Source organism: Oryctolagus cuniculus, chromosome 10 (assembly GCF_964237555.1).
Source record: "Oryctolagus cuniculus chromosome 10, mOryCun1.1, whole genome shotgun sequence".
In the NCBI taxonomy this organism is placed as follows: Eukaryota; Metazoa; Chordata; class Mammalia; order Lagomorpha; family Leporidae; genus Oryctolagus; species Oryctolagus cuniculus.
The window spans coordinates 105,036,084-105,055,076 of record NC_091441.1 but is presented as its reverse complement, the minus strand read 5'-3'; the positions used below and the strand labels follow the sequence as shown (position 1 = coordinate 105,055,076).

The window sequence follows — 18,993 nt, the reverse complement described above, 5'->3', positions numbered from 1 at the left end:
GTGGAGTCACAGGAGGGGGCTATGTGAAGTCACAGGAAGTGTCAGTGTGGAGTCATAGGAAGGGGCTGTGTGAAGTCACAGAAAGGGGCTGTGTGAAGTCACAGGAAGTGTCAGTGTGGAGTCACAGGAAGGGGCTGTGTGAAGTCACAGGAAGTGTCAGTGTGGAGTCACAGGAAGTGTCAGTGTGAAGTCACAGGAAGGGGCTGTGTGAAGTCACAGGAAGTGTCAGTGTGGAGTCACAGGAAGTGTCAGTGTGGAGTCACAGGAAGGGGCTGTGTGAAGTCACAGGAAGTGTCAGTGTGGAGTCACAGGAAGGGGCTGTGTGAATTCACAGGAAGGGGCTGTGTGAATTCACAGGAAGGGGCTGTGTGAAGTCACAGGAAGTGTCAGTGTGGAGTCACAGGAAGGGGCTGTGTGAAGTCACAGAAAGTGTCAGTGTGAATTCACAGGAAGGGGCTGTGTGAAGTCACAGGAAGTGTCAGTGTGGAGTCACAGGAAGTGTCAGTGTGGAGTCACAGGAAGTGTCAGTGTGGAGTCAGGAAGGGGCTGTGTGGAGTCACAGGAAGGGGCTGTGTGAAGTCACAGGAAGTGTCAGTGTGGAGTCACAGGAAGTGTCAGTGTGAAGTCACAGGAAGGGGCTGTGTGAAGTCACAGGAAGGGGCTGTGTGAAGTCACAGGAAGTGTCAGTGTGGAGTCACAGGAAGTGTCAGTGTGGAGTCACAGGAAGTGTCAGTGTGGAGTCAGGAAGGGGCTGTGTGAAGTCACAGGAAGGGGCTGTGTGAAGTCACAGGAAGTGTCAGTGTGGAGTCACAGGAAGGGGCTGTGTGAAGTCACAGGAAGTGTCAGTGTGGAGTCACAGGAAGGGGCTGTGTGAATTCACAGGAAGGGGCTGTGTGAATTCACAGGAAGGGGCTGTGTGAAGTCACAGGAAGTGTCTGTGTGAAGTCACAGGAAGGGGCTGTGTGAAGTCACAGGAAGTGTCAGTGTGGAGTCACAGAAAGTGTCAGTGTGAATTCACAGGAAGGGGCTGTGTGAAGTCACAGGAAGTGTCAGTGTGGAGTCACAGGAAGTGTCAGTGTGGAGTCACAGGAAGTGTCAGTGTGGAGTCACAGGAAGTGTCAGTGTGGAGTCAGGAAGGGGCTGTGTGGAGTCACAGGAAGGGGCTGTGTGAAGTCACAGGAAGTGTCAGTGTGGAGTCACAGGAAGTGTCAGTGTGAAGTCACAGGAAGGGGCTGTGTGAAGTCACAGGAAGGGGCTGTGTGAAGTCACAGGAAGTGTCAGTGTGGAGTCACAGGAAGTGTCAGTGTGGAGTCACAGGAAGTGTCAGTGTGGAGTCAGGAAGGGGCTGTGTGAAGTCACAGGAAGGGGCTGTGTGAAGTCACAGGAAGTGTCAGTGTGGAGTCACAGGAAGGGGCTGTGTGAAGTCACAGGAAGTGTCAGTGTGGAGTCACAGGAAGGGGCTGTGTGAATTCACAGGAAGGGGCTGTGTGAATTCACAGGAAGGGGCTGTGTGAAGTCACAGGAAGTGTCTGTGTGAAGTCACAGAAAGGGGCTGTGTGAAGTCACAGAAAGTGTCAGTGTGAATTCACAGGAAGGGGCTGTGTGAAGTCACAGGAAGTGTCAGTGTGGAGTCACAGGAAGTGTCAGTGTGGAGTCACAGGAAGTGTCAGTGTGGAGTCAGGAAGGGGCTGTGTGGAGTCACAGGAAGGGGCTGTGTGAAGTCACAGGAAGTGTCAGTGTGGAGTCACAGGAAGTGTCAGTGTGAAGTCACAGGAAGGGGCTGTGTGAAGTCACAGGAAGGGGCTGTGTGAAGTCACAGGAAGTGTCAGTGTGGAGTCACAGGAAGTGTCAGTGTGGAGTCAGGAAGGGGCTGTGTGAAGTCACAGGAAGTGTCAGTGTGGAGTCACAGGAAGGGGCTGTGTGAAGTCACAGGAAGTGTCAGTGTGGAGTCACAGGAAGGGGCTGTGTGGAGTCACAGGAAGGGGCTGTGTGAAGTCACAGGAAGGGGCTGTGTGAAGTCACAGGAAGTGTCAGTGTGGAGTCACAGGAAGGGGCTGTGTGAAGTCACAGGAAGTGTCAGTGTGGAGTCACAGGAAGTGTCAGTGTGGAGTCACAGGAAGTGTCAGTGTGGAGTCACAGGAAGTGTCAGTGTGGAGTCAGGAAGGGGCTGTGTGGAGTCACAGGAAGGGGCTGTGTGAAGTCACAGGAAGTGTCAGTGTGGAGTCACAGGAAGTGTCAGTGTGAAGTCACAGGAAGGGGCTGTGTGAAGTCACAGGAAGGGGCTGTGTGAAGTCACAGGAAGTGTCAGTGTGGAGTCACAGGAAGTGTCAGTGTGGAGTCACAGGAAGTGTCAGTGTGGAGTCAGGAAGGGGCTGTGTGAAGTCACAGGAAGGGGCTGTGTGAAGTCACAGGAAGTGTCAGTGTGGAGTCACAGGAAGGGGCTGTGTGAAGTCACAGGAAGTGTCAGTGTGGAGTCACAGGAAGGGGCTGTGTGAATTCACAGGAAGGGGCTGTGTGAATTCACAGGAAGGGGCTGTGTGAAGTCACAGGAAGTGTCTGTGTGAAGTCACAGGAAGGGGCTGTGTGAAGTCACAGAAAGTGTCAGTGTGAATTCACAGGAAGGGGCTGTGTGAAGTCACAGGAAGTGTCAGTGTGGAGTCACAGGAAGTGTCAGTGTGGAGTCACAGGAAGTGTCAGTGTGGAGTCAGGAAGGGGCTGTGTGGAGTCACAGGAAGGGGCTGTGTGAAGTCACAGGAAGTGTCAGTGTGGAGTCACAGGAAGTGTCAGTGTGGAGTCACAGGAAGGGGCTGTGTGAAGTCACAGGAAGGGGCTGTGTGAAGTCACAGGAAGTGTCAGTGTGGAGTCACAGGAAGGGGCTGTGTGAATTCACAGGAAGGGGCTGTGTGAATTCACAGGAAGTGTCTGTGTGAAGTCACAGGAAGTGTCTGTGTGAAGTCACAGGAAGGGGCTGTGTGAAGTCACAGAAAGTGTCAGTGTGAATTCACAGGAAGGGGCTGTGTGAAGTCACAGGAAGTGTCAGTGTGGAGTCACAGGAAGTGTCAGTGTGGAGTCACAGAAAGTGTCAGTGTGAATTCACAGGAAGGGGCTGTGTGGAGTCACAGGAAGGGGCTGTGTGAAGTCACAGGAAGTGTCAGTGTGGAGTCACAGGAAGTGTCAGTGTGAAGTCACAGGAAGGGGCTGTGTGAAGTCACAGGAAGTGTCAGTGTGGAGTCACAGGAAGTGTCAGTGTGGAGTCACAGGAAGTGTCAGTGTGGAGTCAGGAAGGGGCTGTGTGAAGTCACAGGAAGGGGCTGTGTGAAGTCACAGGAAGTGTCAGTGTGGAGTCACAGGAAGGGGCTGTGTGAAGTCACAGGAAGTGTCAGTGTGGAGTCACAGGAAGGGGCTGTGTGAATTCACAGGAAGGGGCTGTGTGAATTCACAGGAAGGGGCTGTGTGAAGTCACAGGAAGTGTCTGTGAAGTCACAGGAAGGGGCTGTGTGAAGTCACAGAAAGTGTCAGTGTGAATTCACAGGAAGGGGCTGTGTGAAGTCACAGGAAGTGTCAGTGTGGAGTCACAGGAAGTGTCAGTGTGGAGTCACAGGAAGTGTCAGTGTGGAGTCAGGAAGGGGCTGTGTGGAGTCACAGGAAGGGGCTGTGTGAAGTCACAGGAAGTGTCAGTGTGGAGTCACAGGAAGTGTCAGTGTGAAGTCACAGGAAGGGGCTGTGTGAAGTCACAGGAAGGGGCTGTGTGAAGTCACAGGAAGTGTCAGTGTGGAGTCACAGGAAGTGTCAGTGTGGAGTCAGGAAGGGGCTGTGTGAAGTCACAGGAAGTGTCAGTGTGGAGTCACAGGAAGGGGCTGTGTGAAGTCACAGGAAGTGTCAGTGTGAAGTCACAGGAAGTGTCAGTGTGGAGTCACAGGAAGGGGCTGTGTGAAGTCACAGGAAGGGGCTGTGTGAAGTCACAGGAAGTGTCAGTGTGGAGTCACAGGAAGGGGCTGTGTGAAGTCACAGGAAGTTGTCGAAAGAGGCAGCAAAATCCTCTTTTCTCTTGCCATGTTTAACCCCTCCCTGAACTTACTTCTGTCTCCCAAGTTTTGGAGCCTTCCTTCCTCACTCTGTGGTGCAGTGAAGAGTTCATGGACTTAGGAAAAAGCTGAATCCTGCCTGCTGCTTTCTGTTGGGTGACCCTGAGTGAGGTACTGTACTTCTTGAAATCTGAATTTTTACAGCTCCAAATTCATCATATCTGTGTACACCTTGTAGGGTAGAGTTTGGGAGCGCCGGGTACTGGGTGAGTGCTCAGGAGGCGACTGTGGTTATTAGCGTCTTCTAGATTCACCGCACAGGTCAGATGGTTGTGATTTCCTGGCTCACCATCTGGACAGAGCTTGGGCTGAAAGGAACTCGGCCACCATTTGGTTCTGGAAGAGCAGGAAGCTTAGAATCTGCCTGGTTTTGAGACCAAGCCCTAGACCTAATTTGGGGGTAACAGATGAACAGAAAGCTCCTTCTCATGCTGCCTCTCACAAATGTCCAAATTGGAGTGGACCCAAGGGTGGCATTTTCTCATTGATAGTCTCCTGTTTATAAAGACTGACGTAGGACAAGAGACAGAACAAGGTTATTTTCGCTTTGAATGAGAAACATGTACCTGAAAGTTTACATTTTCTCTCCATTCATTTGCCCTGCTGCAAAGAGAGAGCCACCTGCCTTCGATGCAAGCTTCATTTCACAGAGGACTGGGCCAGTCCCAAACAGGGCAGCCTCCTCTGAGAGAAGAGCCCGCCCCTAAGAGCCAGCACTGTCTCAGAATCAGAGCAGCCACCAGCTCAGCTGCTTCTGAAGCCAGAACTGCCTGGGCCCACTCCCGGGAGGGGAGAGAGCGCGAGCGAGCGAGCGAGAGCTCCTGAGCCCAGCAGTCCCCTTTATGGGGTGGGGGTGGTGCCCTAATTGAATACACAAATGGGGTGGAGCTTGAGTGGGATTTAATGCATGTGAGGTTTATTGGGGGCTTCCTGGCATCTCCGTGTGGAGTGCTTGTGATGTCAGGTGCATCATGGGAAAGTGAGCATACTAGATGGGTATATAAGGGGACGGAGTTAGAGTACAGGGCTAGAGACAGAAATTGTGGGAAATTCTCCAGTTCATTTATTCCTGTCTAATGCCCTCGGGCCACTCCGCTTCTCCCTGCCTTGCTTTCTTCCCTTGCCTGTACGATGGTGATAGTAATCCTAACGCTGAATGCCCAAGACTGGCCTGAGGATTCAGTGACTTAATGCAAGTGAAGTGCCTCCAGTGGTGCCACACACGTAGTGAAATACTGAATAAATATTCGTTATCATTCTTTTGGGTTTCTTTCTTTTTCCTGGAAAATCTCTGGGCCAGAAATGACAGGGGCGAAGGTCCTTTCTCGTCCTGAAGCTGCTGATTTGGAGGGCAAATCACAGCTCTCCGATGGCACTGAGCAGGGAGCCTGGCTGGGCAGTCACTTTGAGTTGGGCAGCCTGGGATTCTGTCCACAGGGAACACTCAGCTCTAACCTCCCCACGCCCAGCGATCTGGCGGGCAGACAAACACTGGGGGCCTGGGGCCCCTGTGTGCCGTGCCTGTCGTCTCTGCTCCAGAGGCCTGTGCCAGGCCAGCTGCCCCTGCCTAGGGCCTGGCTCTGGGAAGTTTGAGCAGGTCTGGCCTGCAGAGTTCCTCCCCGGCTTGTGACATGTGGTTTTAATCCCAGCCCTCTGCAAATCCACTCATGGTTTCCCTCTCGCCCCAGCCATAGTTTTGTTATGACAATGCTGGAGCTCCACTTGAACAAATGGGGTGGGAGCTCCAAATTCCCAGATCTCTGCCAGTCTCGCTCAGAGTCTGAGTGGTGATGAATCAGTGATCGAGGAGTGGGGCTGTTTAGGAGAGGGTGAATGTTGGGGGCCACAGAGTGAGGGGGTGGCACACCGGCAGTGATGACTCTAGGACATAGACTCGGTATTTGCTATTCACATGCGTGTGCACGTGTGCATGCACACACGGCTTCCCTCTGCCCCGTCTCTCACTGGCTGGAACACTGTTCATGTGCTGTTGGGGTGCTGCCGGGAAGGTAGAGAAACATTTGTCTCCTCTCCGTCTTCCCTGGCCAGCATGGTACCCATGGCCCATGCTGTTCGTTGGAGGACCAGGGTTTTGCCATCTTTTTTTGATGTCTGGTGGTTGGGAAAAGAGCTGAGTTTGCATCTGTCTTGCCAGCCGGCCCATGTGCAGCCAGGAGCCTGGAGTCACATTTGTTAAGCACTGGGGGTCAGGGCTCAGAGGCAGGTGAGGGGATGGAGATCTAGTGACAAAACATGAGGCCAAACCCTGAGTGACGATCCGGAAGTAGAAGGGCACTCCTTTCCCTATGACTCCAGAAGTGGGAAGCAGTGTCCTATTGGCTGTTGCAGACCAAAGTTTAATTGAGTCCTTTCCTGCAAATTTCTTTTTTTTTTTTTTTTGATGTATTTAATTTATTTGAAAGAGTTACAGAGAGAAGTAGAGACAGAGAAGGAGGTCTTCCATCCGCTGGTTCACTCCCCAGAAGACTGCAACGGCTGGAGCTGCACCCATCTGAAGCCAAGAGCCAGGAGCTTCTTATGGTCTCCCACGTGGGTGCAGGGGCCCAAGGACTTGGGCATCTTCTATTGCTTTCCCAGGCCATAGCAGAGAGCCAGATCAGAAGAGGAGCAGCTGGGACTAGAACCGGCACCCATATGGCTTTAACCCGCTACGCCACAGTGCCGGCCCCATCCTAGAAATTTCTCAAACTCTATACAAAAGCCCCCGGCTTGTGTTAGAATGTTTCAAAAGAGTCCTTTTCCAAAGACCTGCCTGGTTTCCATTTGTCTTACAGAGAAAATGAACTGGTTCTAGACCTGAGCAACCAGGGCATGGCAAACAGTTGGTGGGCAATGGGATGAAAAGAGAAGTTCATTTTATTGCAAAACATTTTGAAGTCCACGCGTAGTTTGTTTCCTAACATGCTTTTCCTGCAGACTTTGGGAAGACCCCTCATACCTGAGTCTGCATTGCGCCATCAGCCTCATCCTGGCTGAGACCCCTTGGTAGTGAGTGCTCTACACCCTTATAAGTCAAGGGAGGGATGCTATGCGTCATTACTGGTACCTGGCACAGAGCTCCCCAGACACCACCAAAAGATCTGTTATCAGTCGGGTTTTGCTGTGACAATGCTACAGGACAGACAGTGTGCAATCTAAATGGCTTACAACAACATAGACATCTATCTTGATTGCAGGGTAACCTTGTGGGTAGCCTGGGCTCGGCGGGCACGGCTGGGTTGGCTCCAGGCTGGGCGTTGGGTTCAGGTCTATACTCCAGGTACCTCACCTTGGGTGTGCTCCTCGCATGGTGAGACCAGGTTTGCAAAGAGGCCACCCAGACCAGAGAGGTACATGCACAGCCTCCAGGAGGACAGTGGACCTGTTGTGTCCACTCAAGGGCCATTGGCCACGTCCACTTGTATTCCATTAGCAAAAGCAAGTCACATGGTCAGGGCCAAAGAGAGTAGATGGAGAAGGATGTTCTACCTACTGCAAAACCGTGGCCAGGTGGGAGACAGGGAGAACTGTGAGCAAATAATATGTTCAGTGCCACTGTCCTTTACTTCTTGTTGAGGGCTGTCTTCTGGCAGGGATTTGGCCCAGCGCAGCCCCCAGCTTCTCAGATAGGTGGGCTTTTTGAATCACTGAATTCCTGGCTCCCCACAGTTTCCTGGGAGCCCTCGCCCCACCCCAGAACCTGTGTGCTTCCAGTCCCTCTTGGACCTCTTCTCTGGCTCCCACCCTCCGTCTCCCTACCTTCCCAGCTGCTTCAGGGCGAAGCTGTTCCCTCCTGATCTACTGGTCATCTTTGGACAAAGCCTCTGCACGACAGGTGGCTCTTTCTCACGGCCAAGGTGGCCCCTTCCTGACTTAACCCGTGTGGCCTTTTGGTAAATGAACTTCTGCCCCTGCCTTGAGTAGTGCTCCCAAGTATCCCCATCTGTTGCTCGGACATTACAGGGTGCCCTGACCCGGGACGACGAGTGGGCATTTTTCAAAGCCTAGGAAGGGAAGGGGTGTCGGGAAAGTGAGGGGAGCAAAACCATGACCTCCCGCCTCCGCTCACGTAAATGGACCAAACCGTGCAGTGGGCCTCTGCCAGACTCAGGTTCACTTATTTTTTACAGTAACGCTTGGAGGGAGAAATGATCTCATTCTTGCCATTTGGCCACAGAGGAAACAAGACAGAGAGGTCGTGGGCCTTGCCCATTGTAACAGAGCCACGGGGGACAGGGACAGAAATCAGCAGTGTCTTCCTTGCAACCCGTGGGCAGCCTCTGTACGGGGTCGGGGTGGTGATGGTGGTGGTGGTTGGGGGTGATTCTCAGCGAAGCGGTGGGATGTGGGGACTGGGGCGGGGAAGAGGAATGGAACAGCCAGAGATCCTGGTCACATCATTTCTCTCCTTACCCCCCCCCCCCCACCAGAAGTGACAGAGCCTGTAGTTTGGATGGTGAGAACTGGGGTGGGGGAGGGTAGCCCCAGCCAGCAGCTGTGGGATGACAAAGCGGTTAGGATCCCACCAGCAGACTCGCTAGTGTTTCGGGTATCATTCTTCTTTCTTTTTCTTCTCATGTACTCTTTATAATTCAGCAGCATCTTTCTCTTCAGAAGGTTTTTTTTTTTTTTTTTGGTTTGATCAAAGCTGCCTTTGTTTCTCCCCAAAGCCTTACTTGGGTGGCCCCGCCAGGGACATCTGCTCATGGCTGTCTTGAACCTTTCTGTCTGCATAGCCACACAGCTGCCAACTTTCCCCAGGTCTTCTGAAGCCAAGTAAGGCTGCGAGAAGGATCAAAACAGCCTGTCTTCTTGAAATATTTTAGAAAGATTTATTACTCCTCGGTGATATCCAATACTTTGAGAATACAGATTATGAATCCAACTGGAAAACACATTTTTCATTTTAGAAGAAAAAAATATCCAAACAAGTGTGTCTGTGGCTATTTGCCCTGAATTTAAAAATCTTTGTATCTCTGCCAGGCTCTGTGGCCCTGGGCAAACATTAACCCTCTGGGCCTCTCCATAGTCTCAGCTGTAGAAAAGGAATTAGATAATTCAGACTTCGACCAGTGCTTGTGAGGATTAAAGGAGATGTAATTGTTGAACAATGAAAAGTTAAGGGTAATAAGAAGGGGCAAGACTCACAATTTTCTCTTTTGGTGTCCCCTCCATAGAAACCTCTAGAATTTGCCAGCAATGCGGTATTGTTTGCCATCCAACTCAGTGCAGGCCTCCCACGTGAGTGGCAGGGACACAAGTACTTGATGCATCACCTGCTGCCTCCCCGGGTTCACATGAGCAGGACGTAGGATTGGAAGCAGGGGAGCCAGGACTCAAACGATGCGCTCCTATATAGGATGCAGGCATCCCACGTAGCATCCTAACAACTGTGCCCACTACCCACTCTTGGTGGATTTGATTAAAGACCTTGAGATGGGGGCCTATACTGGATTACCCAGGTGGGCCCTAAATGCCATCCCATATATACTGACCAGATGAAGATTGGTCACAGACAGGAGAGGGCAAGTGACTGTGATGACAGACCCTGGAGTGATGAGACCACAAGGCAGGGAATGCTGGCTGTCACTTGAAGCTGGGAGAGGCAGAGGAGGGAATCTCCCCAGGGCCCCCAGAAGAAGCCCAGCTCAGCCTGCACCACTTGGTTCTGATCCTATGAAGCTGGCGTGGAACTTCTTTTCCTGCAGAACTGAGAGAGGACCCATTTCTGTTTTAAGTCACCACGACTGTGGCAATTTGTCCTGACAGCAAACAGGAAGCCAACACCCGGTGGCCTGTACATGTGCTGTAATGCAAAGAAAAGAAACAGGGCCTGGGAAGCACCTCCAAGATGGTCAGCTGTGGCTGCTCTGGGGAGGGGATGGAGATGTCCACAAGTGCTCTGGTTTCCCTAGCATCATTTGGGTTTTCACGGTGCTTATCTACTCGTATGCACGTGTTGTGTGTGTTTTAAAATAGCAATAAAGGCCAAATTAAAACCGTATCTCATTGGGACAAAATGTAGGATCTGAATTGCAAAATTGCAAAGAAGCATCAGGTAATGGCCTCGTGGGGTGACAAGGCTCAGGCCCACTGAGGAGTCTCGGGTGTACCCCGTAGAATGTGTCTCACAAGGGAGGAAGAGGACATTCCTGGCAGAGGGAACAGCATGCGTCAGGGTTTGCAGACAGAGAGGCTGGCACTGTCCAGAACTGAGAGTTTTCTAAGGTTCAAGCCCCAACAGCATTTAGAACTTCTTGAGAGGGGCTCCGAAGGCTGGAACCCAGGTGGTGGGGAGTGGGGTACCGAGGAGCAGGAGTGGGGGCAAGGAGACCAGTCAGGGGCTGCGGCAGGTGTCTGGGGGGAGTCAAGGGGGCCACGAACGTGGGCTGACCCAAGAGATGTGTAGGAAGAAACATTTGCAAGACCGAGACATAGGGGGCAGAGGAAAAGGAGGAAGGAAGGGCAGGCCCAGGTTTCTGGTGTGGGCACCTGGTGGACAGTGCTGCCTTGGGCCTGATTGGAAACGGAAGCAGGGGCGTGTCTGGGAAGGGGAGTGAGACGATGAGTAAACTATGAAGTACGGAACTAGTGGTTGTCTGGTGGTCCCCTCTCCTCCCCTCCGACCCTTAGAAATCCAACTCTGGGGGCCGGTGTGTGGCACAGTAGTTCAAGCTGCTGCCTGTGGTGCCGGGCATCCCATATCCGAGCACCAGTTTGAGTCTCGTCTGCTCTGCTTCTGATCCAGCTCCCTGCTAATGTGCTTGGGGAAGCAGTAGGGGATGATCCAAGTGCTTGGGTCCCTGCCACCCGTATGGGACAGTCTCCTGGCCTTACCCTGGGGAGCGAACCAGCAGATGGAAGATGTCTCTGTCTCTGTCTCTCTTTCTCTCTCTCCCCCTTTTATGCCCCTCTGCTTTTTAAATAAATACAAGTAAATCTTTTTTTTTTTTTTTTTTTAAGAAAGCCAGTTCTCATCATGCACCATGACAGTCCTGGAGGGTGATCTCAGGATGGCTGCTCAGTGGCTTGAGCAGCTGAAAACTGTGTGTTCTGTACGTGCAGCAGGCGAACAGATCTTGTAGAAATGTACAGAAGGAGCAAGATCCTTGGAATTTCCAGGGCTGTTAGGTTTGCCTCCACCCAGGGCTGGGGACACTGAGAATGAGGGCTTAAAGATTATTTCGTCCAACCCAACCCGCTGCAGAGGAGGAAGCTGGTCCTGAGAGTAAGGGCATGTGGCCAACACACACTGCCGTCGGCAGGCTCCTTGTCCAGTGCGCAACCTCCCGCTCACACTGACTTCCAACAAAGAGGGGCCAGGAAGCATCCGGAGCAAGGGATGTGAGGGTGCTGAGAGGCAGGAGAGACTGGGAGAGCCAGGGTGCAGGTCCTGGTGGGAAGAGGAAGCCCTGGGGATTGTTCAGTTCCTGCTTGCTGTTTTTGGTGTCTCCTGATGTCCATTGTGCTGGCAAGGGAAATGTGGTTCCTGCAGAAACTGCCACTCAGAAAGTCGCTGAAAACACAGGTAAATGACAAAGTACACCAGGGGGCCTGGCTGCCTCCTGCCTGGTGGCCACTGAGCTGGGGTGAGGGGTGCTGTTAATTGTAGAGAGAAGGGAACTCCAGCATGATCTCAGGCCTCTTGGGCTGCTTGGGGCAGGAGCGCCCTCGATCCACAGCTCAGCTGTAAGGGGAGTGTAAGGTTCTGCAGAGTCCCACAAACCCCCCAGGTAGGCTGCAGCTGCCCCTGGCCCAGGCTCAGAACTGGAACCAGCAGCTTCAGGAAGCTGGGCCAGGTGCTTCCTCCTGTCTCCATGGCTGGTTTGTGCATCTGTTTCCCCGTCTCTCCCTGCAGGTTGGCTCTCAGCAGAACATGGCCCACTGCTGTGGCAGTGGCAGCTGAGCGGCCACGGGCCCTTGCTCTCTGGTTGATGAACAGAAAGGGTTGACCTCAATAGCTTAGCACAAGCTCCCAGGGCTGGGGGTGAGGATCTACCAGCCCAGTGTGGCGCGGGGTCCAGAATGGCTCCATTCCGATTTGGTCAGGGGTCAGGGCTCTGGGACAAATGTGGCTGCTGGGTGCATTGTAGGGGACAGGAGTAGCTGACAATGAACCTTACCCCCTCCCCGCCCCCGCCCCCGCTGATCCTGGGAATCGCCTTTCATTACAAGGGAGGTTTGTGAATACAGTCACATGCATGAGAACCATGCAACCTGATTTGTTTTGTTGGCCTGGTTTTCTTAACATGGGAGGTCTTACATGCCTCTGTCTGCCTCAATGCCTTTTCTACGCATTCCAACAACAAGTCTTGCACTGACATGACATCAGAAATCTCTGAGAAGTAGCTCAGGTGTTTGACGCACTGGTTGAGATACCACTTGGAACACCTGCATCCCAAGTCAGAGGGCCTGGTTCTTGTCCCGGCTCCTCCACTTCCAATCCGGTTTCTTGCTAATACTCACCTTGGGAGGCAGTAAGGATGTCTCAAGAACTTGAATCCTTGCCAGCCACGTGGGAGACCTGGATTGGGTTCCAGGCCCAGCTCTGACTTTTTTGGGCATTTGGTAGTGACCAGTGGGATAGAAGATCTCTCTCCATCTGTGTCTATGCCTTTCAAATAAAAACAAATGTAAAACATTTCCAAGAAATTTCTGGTGAAGTCAGTAGGCAAACAGGGTTTCTGTAAAGGAAACTATGCTCATTCATTCTGGTAGTCACACATTCATTGATTGTCCTTGAGTCGAGGGATCTGCTGGGAGGTATAGCATTGGAATACAGGCTCACAGTGGGACACACTCTGCAAGGCAATGGTTTAACCAGCTTGTGGCAGCTCTGCTCCCATGTGGCGGCACAGGCACCAGGCTCCTTCCTGCCACTGCTCCACAGTGCCTGAGAACAGTAGCTCCCACACTTGCACCTGCATCAGCCTCACCTGGAGAACTGGCAAAAACACAGTCCCATTCCTGGACCAGTCATTCTGTGATGGAGGCCTGGGAGTTTGCATTTCTGACAAGTTCTCAGCTGATACTGATGCTGCAGGTTTGGGGACCGTGTGTTGAGAAGTCACTGCACCCAGAGTGTATCCTTGGTGACACATACAGACCTGGGGCTGCCATAGCCATGTGCCAAGCTGCAGAGATGGGGGAAGCGGGGAAGGACGGGGCAACCAGTTGCCTTGGAAGCAAGCAGGGAGGACAGAGGAGGCCGACTCTCCTTCCATGTTCAAGGACTTGGTCACATGGCCCCCTTTGGGCTGCAAGGCAGGGTAGACAAGGTCATCCTTAACTGGGCTGCCACATGGACAAATTGTAGGGACACCTTGGGTCTCCTGGGATCACTGGAGATGAAGGCAGAGCAGGCAGCACTTAGTGGCGGGGAACAGATGCAGAAAGAGTCCCTGGTGGCATACAGTGGCCAGTGTGACAGTGGCAGTGATGGGGGAAGCCCAAGTCTGCAGGCATCAGCAGGGGCCACCCCAAAAGGCAAAGCAGGCCGTGCTTGGGAGCATGAGCGTGGCTGGCTGGGGTCACCCGTTTCCTGTCTTGAGGGCAGCTCCTTGGGCCATCCCTCCCCCCGGCTGTTCTGTTTTCAATCCCCTATGAGCCAGGGGTGCTCCTTTGTCATGGTCCTCGTTGTATTGTGGGCTGAGACTCACGCCTTCCCAGGTCTCAAGATCTCTTTGTCTGTCCCGTCCCCAGGTACCTTGGCCCTGGAGAAGGCTGCGTGGCAAGAGACGGTCGGTGGTAGCGTTCTGCCTCTTGATGACACTGTCTGCGCTGGCTGTCACCCGCTTACCCCCACAGCATCCAGCAGCCGGCCCACACCCTGGCCCCACGGAGCCCCGGGACATGACTGACAACTCTGCCCCTCACACACGTCAGGCTCTGAGCTCCAGCCAGAGGCAGCGGGCGAGGAACCTGGGGCTCTGCAGGGGCCGGGCTTTGCCCAGGAAATCCAGCTTGGTCTGTGTAGAGGAGCAAGGCCACAGAGCGCGGCGAGCGGACAGAGGCAGGCCGTCCCCTGGAGGTGACAGCAGGCATGCAGGCAGGGTCAAGAGGGGCATTGCCGTGGCAGATCTGGCATTCACGACCCAGTATATTGTTCCCCTGAGGGAAGATGAAGTCAGAGATCCAGGCGCCCAGGGCCTGGGCCACCCCTGGCGCAGAGTCCCCATCCCGGACGCACCAGGTGAAGCCAGCATCCAGGTGGGCCCACTGGCCACAGGGAGCAATGTGGCAGCTTTACAGGCCTGGGAAGCTACCACTGGGCTGGCCCTCCAGCCCTATCCAGCAGAAGACAAGGAACTTCCAGGAGCTCAGGACAGAATCTCGAGTGGTGGGTCCCCGGCAGCGGGTCCTACCCTGGCCTCAGGGGCCCGCAGCTGGCCTGATTCTGTTGGAGAGCTTCGAGGGTCTGCATGGTGTGACAGCGCAGGGGTGATGAGCAGCTCAAACACCAGCGAGCAGGTGCCCCCATGGCTCACTGAACACGATGTGCAGATCCTCCGCTTGTTGGCCCAGGCGGAGGTGGTGGGCAAAGCCAGGGTCCCTGGCCATGGGCAGGTCCTGCAGGTTGGCTTCTCCATGGAGGGTGCCCCTCAGCGGGACCCGATTCCTCCCAGACTCAGCCATCTCTGCCCCCGGGGATTCTGCGGCTTGATCAAGAGGCCTGGGGACCTGCCTGAGGTCCTGGCCTTCCACCTGGACCGTGTGCTGGGGCTGCGGCGGAGCCTGCCTGCTCTGGCCCGCCGCTTCCGCAGCCCCCTGCTGCCCTACCGCTACACAGACGGAGGCACCAGGCCCATCATCTGGTGGGCACCTGACGTGCAGCATCTGGGTGACCCGGATGAGGACCAGAACTCGCTGGCCTTGGGTTGGCTGCAGTACCAGAGCCTGTTGGCACACGGCTGCGGCAGGCCAGGCCAAGGCCCCTGCCTGGGCATCCGTCACACCGAGTGGGCACGTCTGGCACTCTTCGACTTCCTGCTGCAGGTAGGTGGAGTGGGGTGTGGTGGGGTGCAGGGATGGGGAAGTCAGAGGTAGAGGCCTCTGGTGCCCACTGAGGAGGGTGGTGATGCTCCCCCTAGTCCTGGATTTTGGTCCCCAAGCACCTGTTTTCTGTAATTTCCCTGACAGCTTATCCAGTGATCTGCTGGAGCCAGCTCTTCCAGCTCATGAGAGCTGACTGCTGACTTCCAGGTTGTAGGAATTTTGAGACCTGGTTGTGACTCACGAGCACTGTTAAAACCGAAGTTACAGAAGCTAACACCCTGTACCAGAAAGCAAGGCGTTAGTACTGAGAAGCAGTACTTCCTGATTATTTCAGTGTTACCTGTGCCCTTGTGGTGATGTCTGTCCGGTGTATGTGGGTAGTGCTGATTACTGTGTGACACCGTAGTGGTGCATCCTGTGTGATGCCATCTCATGAACACTGTGTCTTTCTTTTTTCTTTTCCTTTTTTTTTTTTTTAAAGAGATTTATTTATTTATTTGAAAGGCAGAGTTACACAGAGAGGCAGAGGCCGAGAGAGGTTTTCCATCCGCTGGTTCACCCTCCAGGTGGCTGCAACAGCCAGAGGTGAGCTGATCCAAACCCAGGAGCCAGGAGCTTCCTCTGGGTCTCCCACATGGGTGCTGGGGCCCAAGGGCGTGGGCCATCCTCCACTGTCTTCCCAGGCCATAGCAGAGAGCTGGATTGGAAGTGGAGCAGCCAGAACTCAAACCAGTGCCTGTATGGGATGCCGGCACTGCAGACCAGGCCTTTAACTCATTGTGCCACAGCACCTGCCCCAAACACTGTATATTTTTTTGCCAACTCCACATTCAGCATGTGGTTAGCTTGCAAAAGGTCAGAGTGTGAATATTTATGCTGTGGAAAGCAGCAAATGCTACAAATTAGGGTTTCCCTCTGCTCCCAAAGAGCTGAGGATTTAAGATGATTTGTATGATTTAAAAAATAAAGTGAGGGGGCTGGTGCCGCGGCTCAATAGGCTAATCTTCCACCTAGCGGCGCTGGCACACCAGGTTCTAGTCCTGGTTGGGGCACCGGATTCTGTCCCGGTTGCCCCCTTCCAGGCCAGCTCTCTGCTGTGGCCAGGGAGTGCAGTGGAGGATGGCCCAAGTCCTTGGGCCCTGCACCCCATGGGAGACCAGGAGAAGCACCTGGCTCCTGCCTTCGGATCAGTGCGGTGCGCCGGCTGCAGCGGTCATTGGAGGGTGAACCAACGGCAAAGGAAGACCTTTCTCTCTGTCTCTCTCTCTCTCACTGTCCACTCTGCCTGTAAAAAAAATAAAAATAAAAATAAATAAAGTGAGGGCTGGCATTGTGGCAGAGTGAGTAAAGCTGCCTCCTGCAACCCCAGCATCCCACGTGGGTACCGGTTCGAGTCCTGGGTGCTGCACTGGCAATCCAGCTCCCTGCTACTGCACCTGAGAAAGCAGTGGAAAATGGCCCAAGTCCTGAGGCCCCTGCACTGAGGTGGGAGATCCAGGTGGAGTTCTGGGCTCCTGGCTGAGCCCTGGTCTTTGTGGCCATTTGAGGAGTGAATGAGCAGATTCATTCATTCATTCATTCATTCTCTCTCTCTCTGTAACTCTGACTTTCAACTAACTAAATCTTTAAATAAATACATAAATAACAATTTTTAAAAAAGTAAGTGTGAGAGACAGAGACAAAGAGAATAGGAGCAGGAGAAAGAGAGAAGGAGAGAAAGGACACTGGTCCCTGGAGGAACGAGAGGGAACTCCAGCCGCAGGGGTGCCGCGGGCGTGGGGCGCCCAGGGATGAGTGTGCTGCTGCGGCTCAGCGGCAGCCTCGGTCTCTCCTAACCGGATGCTGACAGCCAGGGTGGCAGTTCTGGCGCCCGTGAGCCGGGTGTCAGCCATGGGTACACATGAGTGGAACACGGCCAGAAAGAAATACAGACAGATTAAGTACAGCCCAGTGAGCCAGCTCCGTATGGAAGAACGAGGTCAGTGCCGGCCCTTGGGTTGATGGACAGAGCTGAGTGGACAGGCCACAAGCCACCGCCAGGCTTTCAGGGCTGATATGCCGTGTTGGGGCCACCCAAGCTTGGTTCTCAGTGTGTTTTGGAAACTTCTTAAACAATTCGGAAGACTTTGATTTGCCATAAAAATCCTGCTTCCTTTGAAGAATTAGTAGCTTGGGGCCTTAATTCCCCCACAGCAATACTCAGCCTGAGCCTGTAGCTGCTGCCTGCCCCCTCAAGTGGCCACCAGCCTCTCTTCCTGGCCTCAGGCCCTACCTCCTCATTGTCTGACATCAACGGGCTCCCCTGCCTCCTCCTCTGGGCTGTCCCCTGTCTGCCTGTGATGAGTTCATTTCTGGTCCCTGAGTGAGCTCATCTCTGCACTTTGTGTCCTTGTGGCTGCTTTGTGGTGGTCAAGAGCAAGGGCTGTGGTGTCAGACAGACCTGGGGTTGACCTCTCCATGCCCAGGTCTCCCCACCCCCACCCCGGATGACACTGAGCGGGTTCCTTTGCTGCTGGCAGCTTGTACAGTGGTACTGTGTGTCCCAACCTCATCCCCTTGGGCCTGGCTCTTTTAATGCATGGTACCTTCTAGTTGCCTGCACCTGTATTTGCAAGCTTGCTCTGGGCCCTGGAGCCTACTATGTCCTAAAAATACCTGGGAGGCTGAACAAGCACCCGAGTGAGGCAGGAAGGCTTTCCCAGACTGTAGGACACTCAGCGCTGGGGCTGGGGGAGGTGGGGTCGTGCTCAGCCGTGACTGATGGGAGCCTGGTGAATGTGAATGTCCGATTTGCATGTGGCACTCATCTCGGGTTTCCCAAGCAGGAACGCAGCCCAAGAGCTCCAGTGGTCATTGGTGGCCTTCCTGGCCTCGTTGCTCCTACCTGTGGGTTTCGGCGCCGGCCCACACGTCAGCTGCTTTCAGTTGAACCCTGGTCTCAAGGTCTGTCCTTGGAGCAGCCCAGCCCCCTGAGCTTCTGAGGCTTCTGCACACGAGGTCCTTCGTGGAATGTGCCTGGGTCAGTGCCTGGCAGGCAGCACCCCCTCGGCGGCAAGTGGACACCGTTTCTCCTACTTTATAGGAATCGACTCAGCCAGGCCTCGCTGACTTAAAGTTGAGTGAGAATGTGAGGCTCAGAGAGGTGAAGTTGCATGCCCAAGGTCACGGCTGGTGCCCCGGGACACAGCCTCGCTGGTCTGATTCCAAAGCACCTCTCTGTGTCACCGCTCAGCTGGCCAAGAGTGAGGGCAGGGAAAGGGGCTGCTGGCCCAGAAGCCCTGGGGCTTTGAGGTGCGAGGCACAGCTCCTGCAGAGCCGCTGTCTGCCTGCTGCTCCACACAGAGCCGCTCTGTTCCTCTCCCGGGGCTGCAGCATGGGGCTCTTCCCTGGCTGCAGGCTCTGCCGCGGGGACAGAGTGTCTGCGGCCAAGCACACACAGGTGGGGTGGGACAGCACAGGGCTGGGCTCGTGCCACGTCTTCCTCGCTGTGCTGAACACCAGTCAAGTCTGGCTGCCACTGTCCTCCTCCAAACCACTGGCTGGTTGCAGAATACGGGGGTGTCTGCACGGGAGCCCCAGGTACAAACTCTGCATACAGCCCTCTCTGGGTGGCTGGGCTTGCTCACGTCTTTGGCCTCATCCTCCTTGTTTTTCTGTGATTGTGTTTCCCAACGCACCACTAACTCAGACCCACGAGTACTGTACACACATCCACATCTCTCCTACCGCCCACAAATCATACCTACGCGTCACAAATCCACCTGGCGCTCTGTGTTAGTTAGTGATTGCTGAAATAACGCCGTGTGAGAACCTCCCCCAGACTCCATTGCTTAAAGCCCCAGCCCTTTATTTCTTGCTCTAGGGTCTGTGGGTCAACGAGGCTCACCCAAGCGTGGTTCCACGCTGTCGGCTG

At 54.1% G+C, this 18,993-nt stretch overlaps 1 protein-coding gene across 3 annotated transcripts in view; it reads left to right on the top strand.

The window, feature by feature from the left end:
* Positions 1-18,993, top strand: part of GASK1A (golgi associated kinase 1A) — a 69,359-nt gene that overhangs the window by 18,970 nt on the left and 31,396 nt on the right. For 2 of the 3 annotated variants that reach the window (XM_070050961.1, XM_051851840.2), the window contains exon 3: positions 13,788-15,080. In XM_070050961.1, the coding sequence (XP_069907062.1) occupies positions 13,788-15,080 (1,293 nt within the window). Of the gene's footprint in view, positions 1-4,046; positions 4,197-13,787; positions 15,081-18,993 lie in introns of those variants that run through there. The other variant, XM_070050962.1, reaches the window with a different exon arrangement.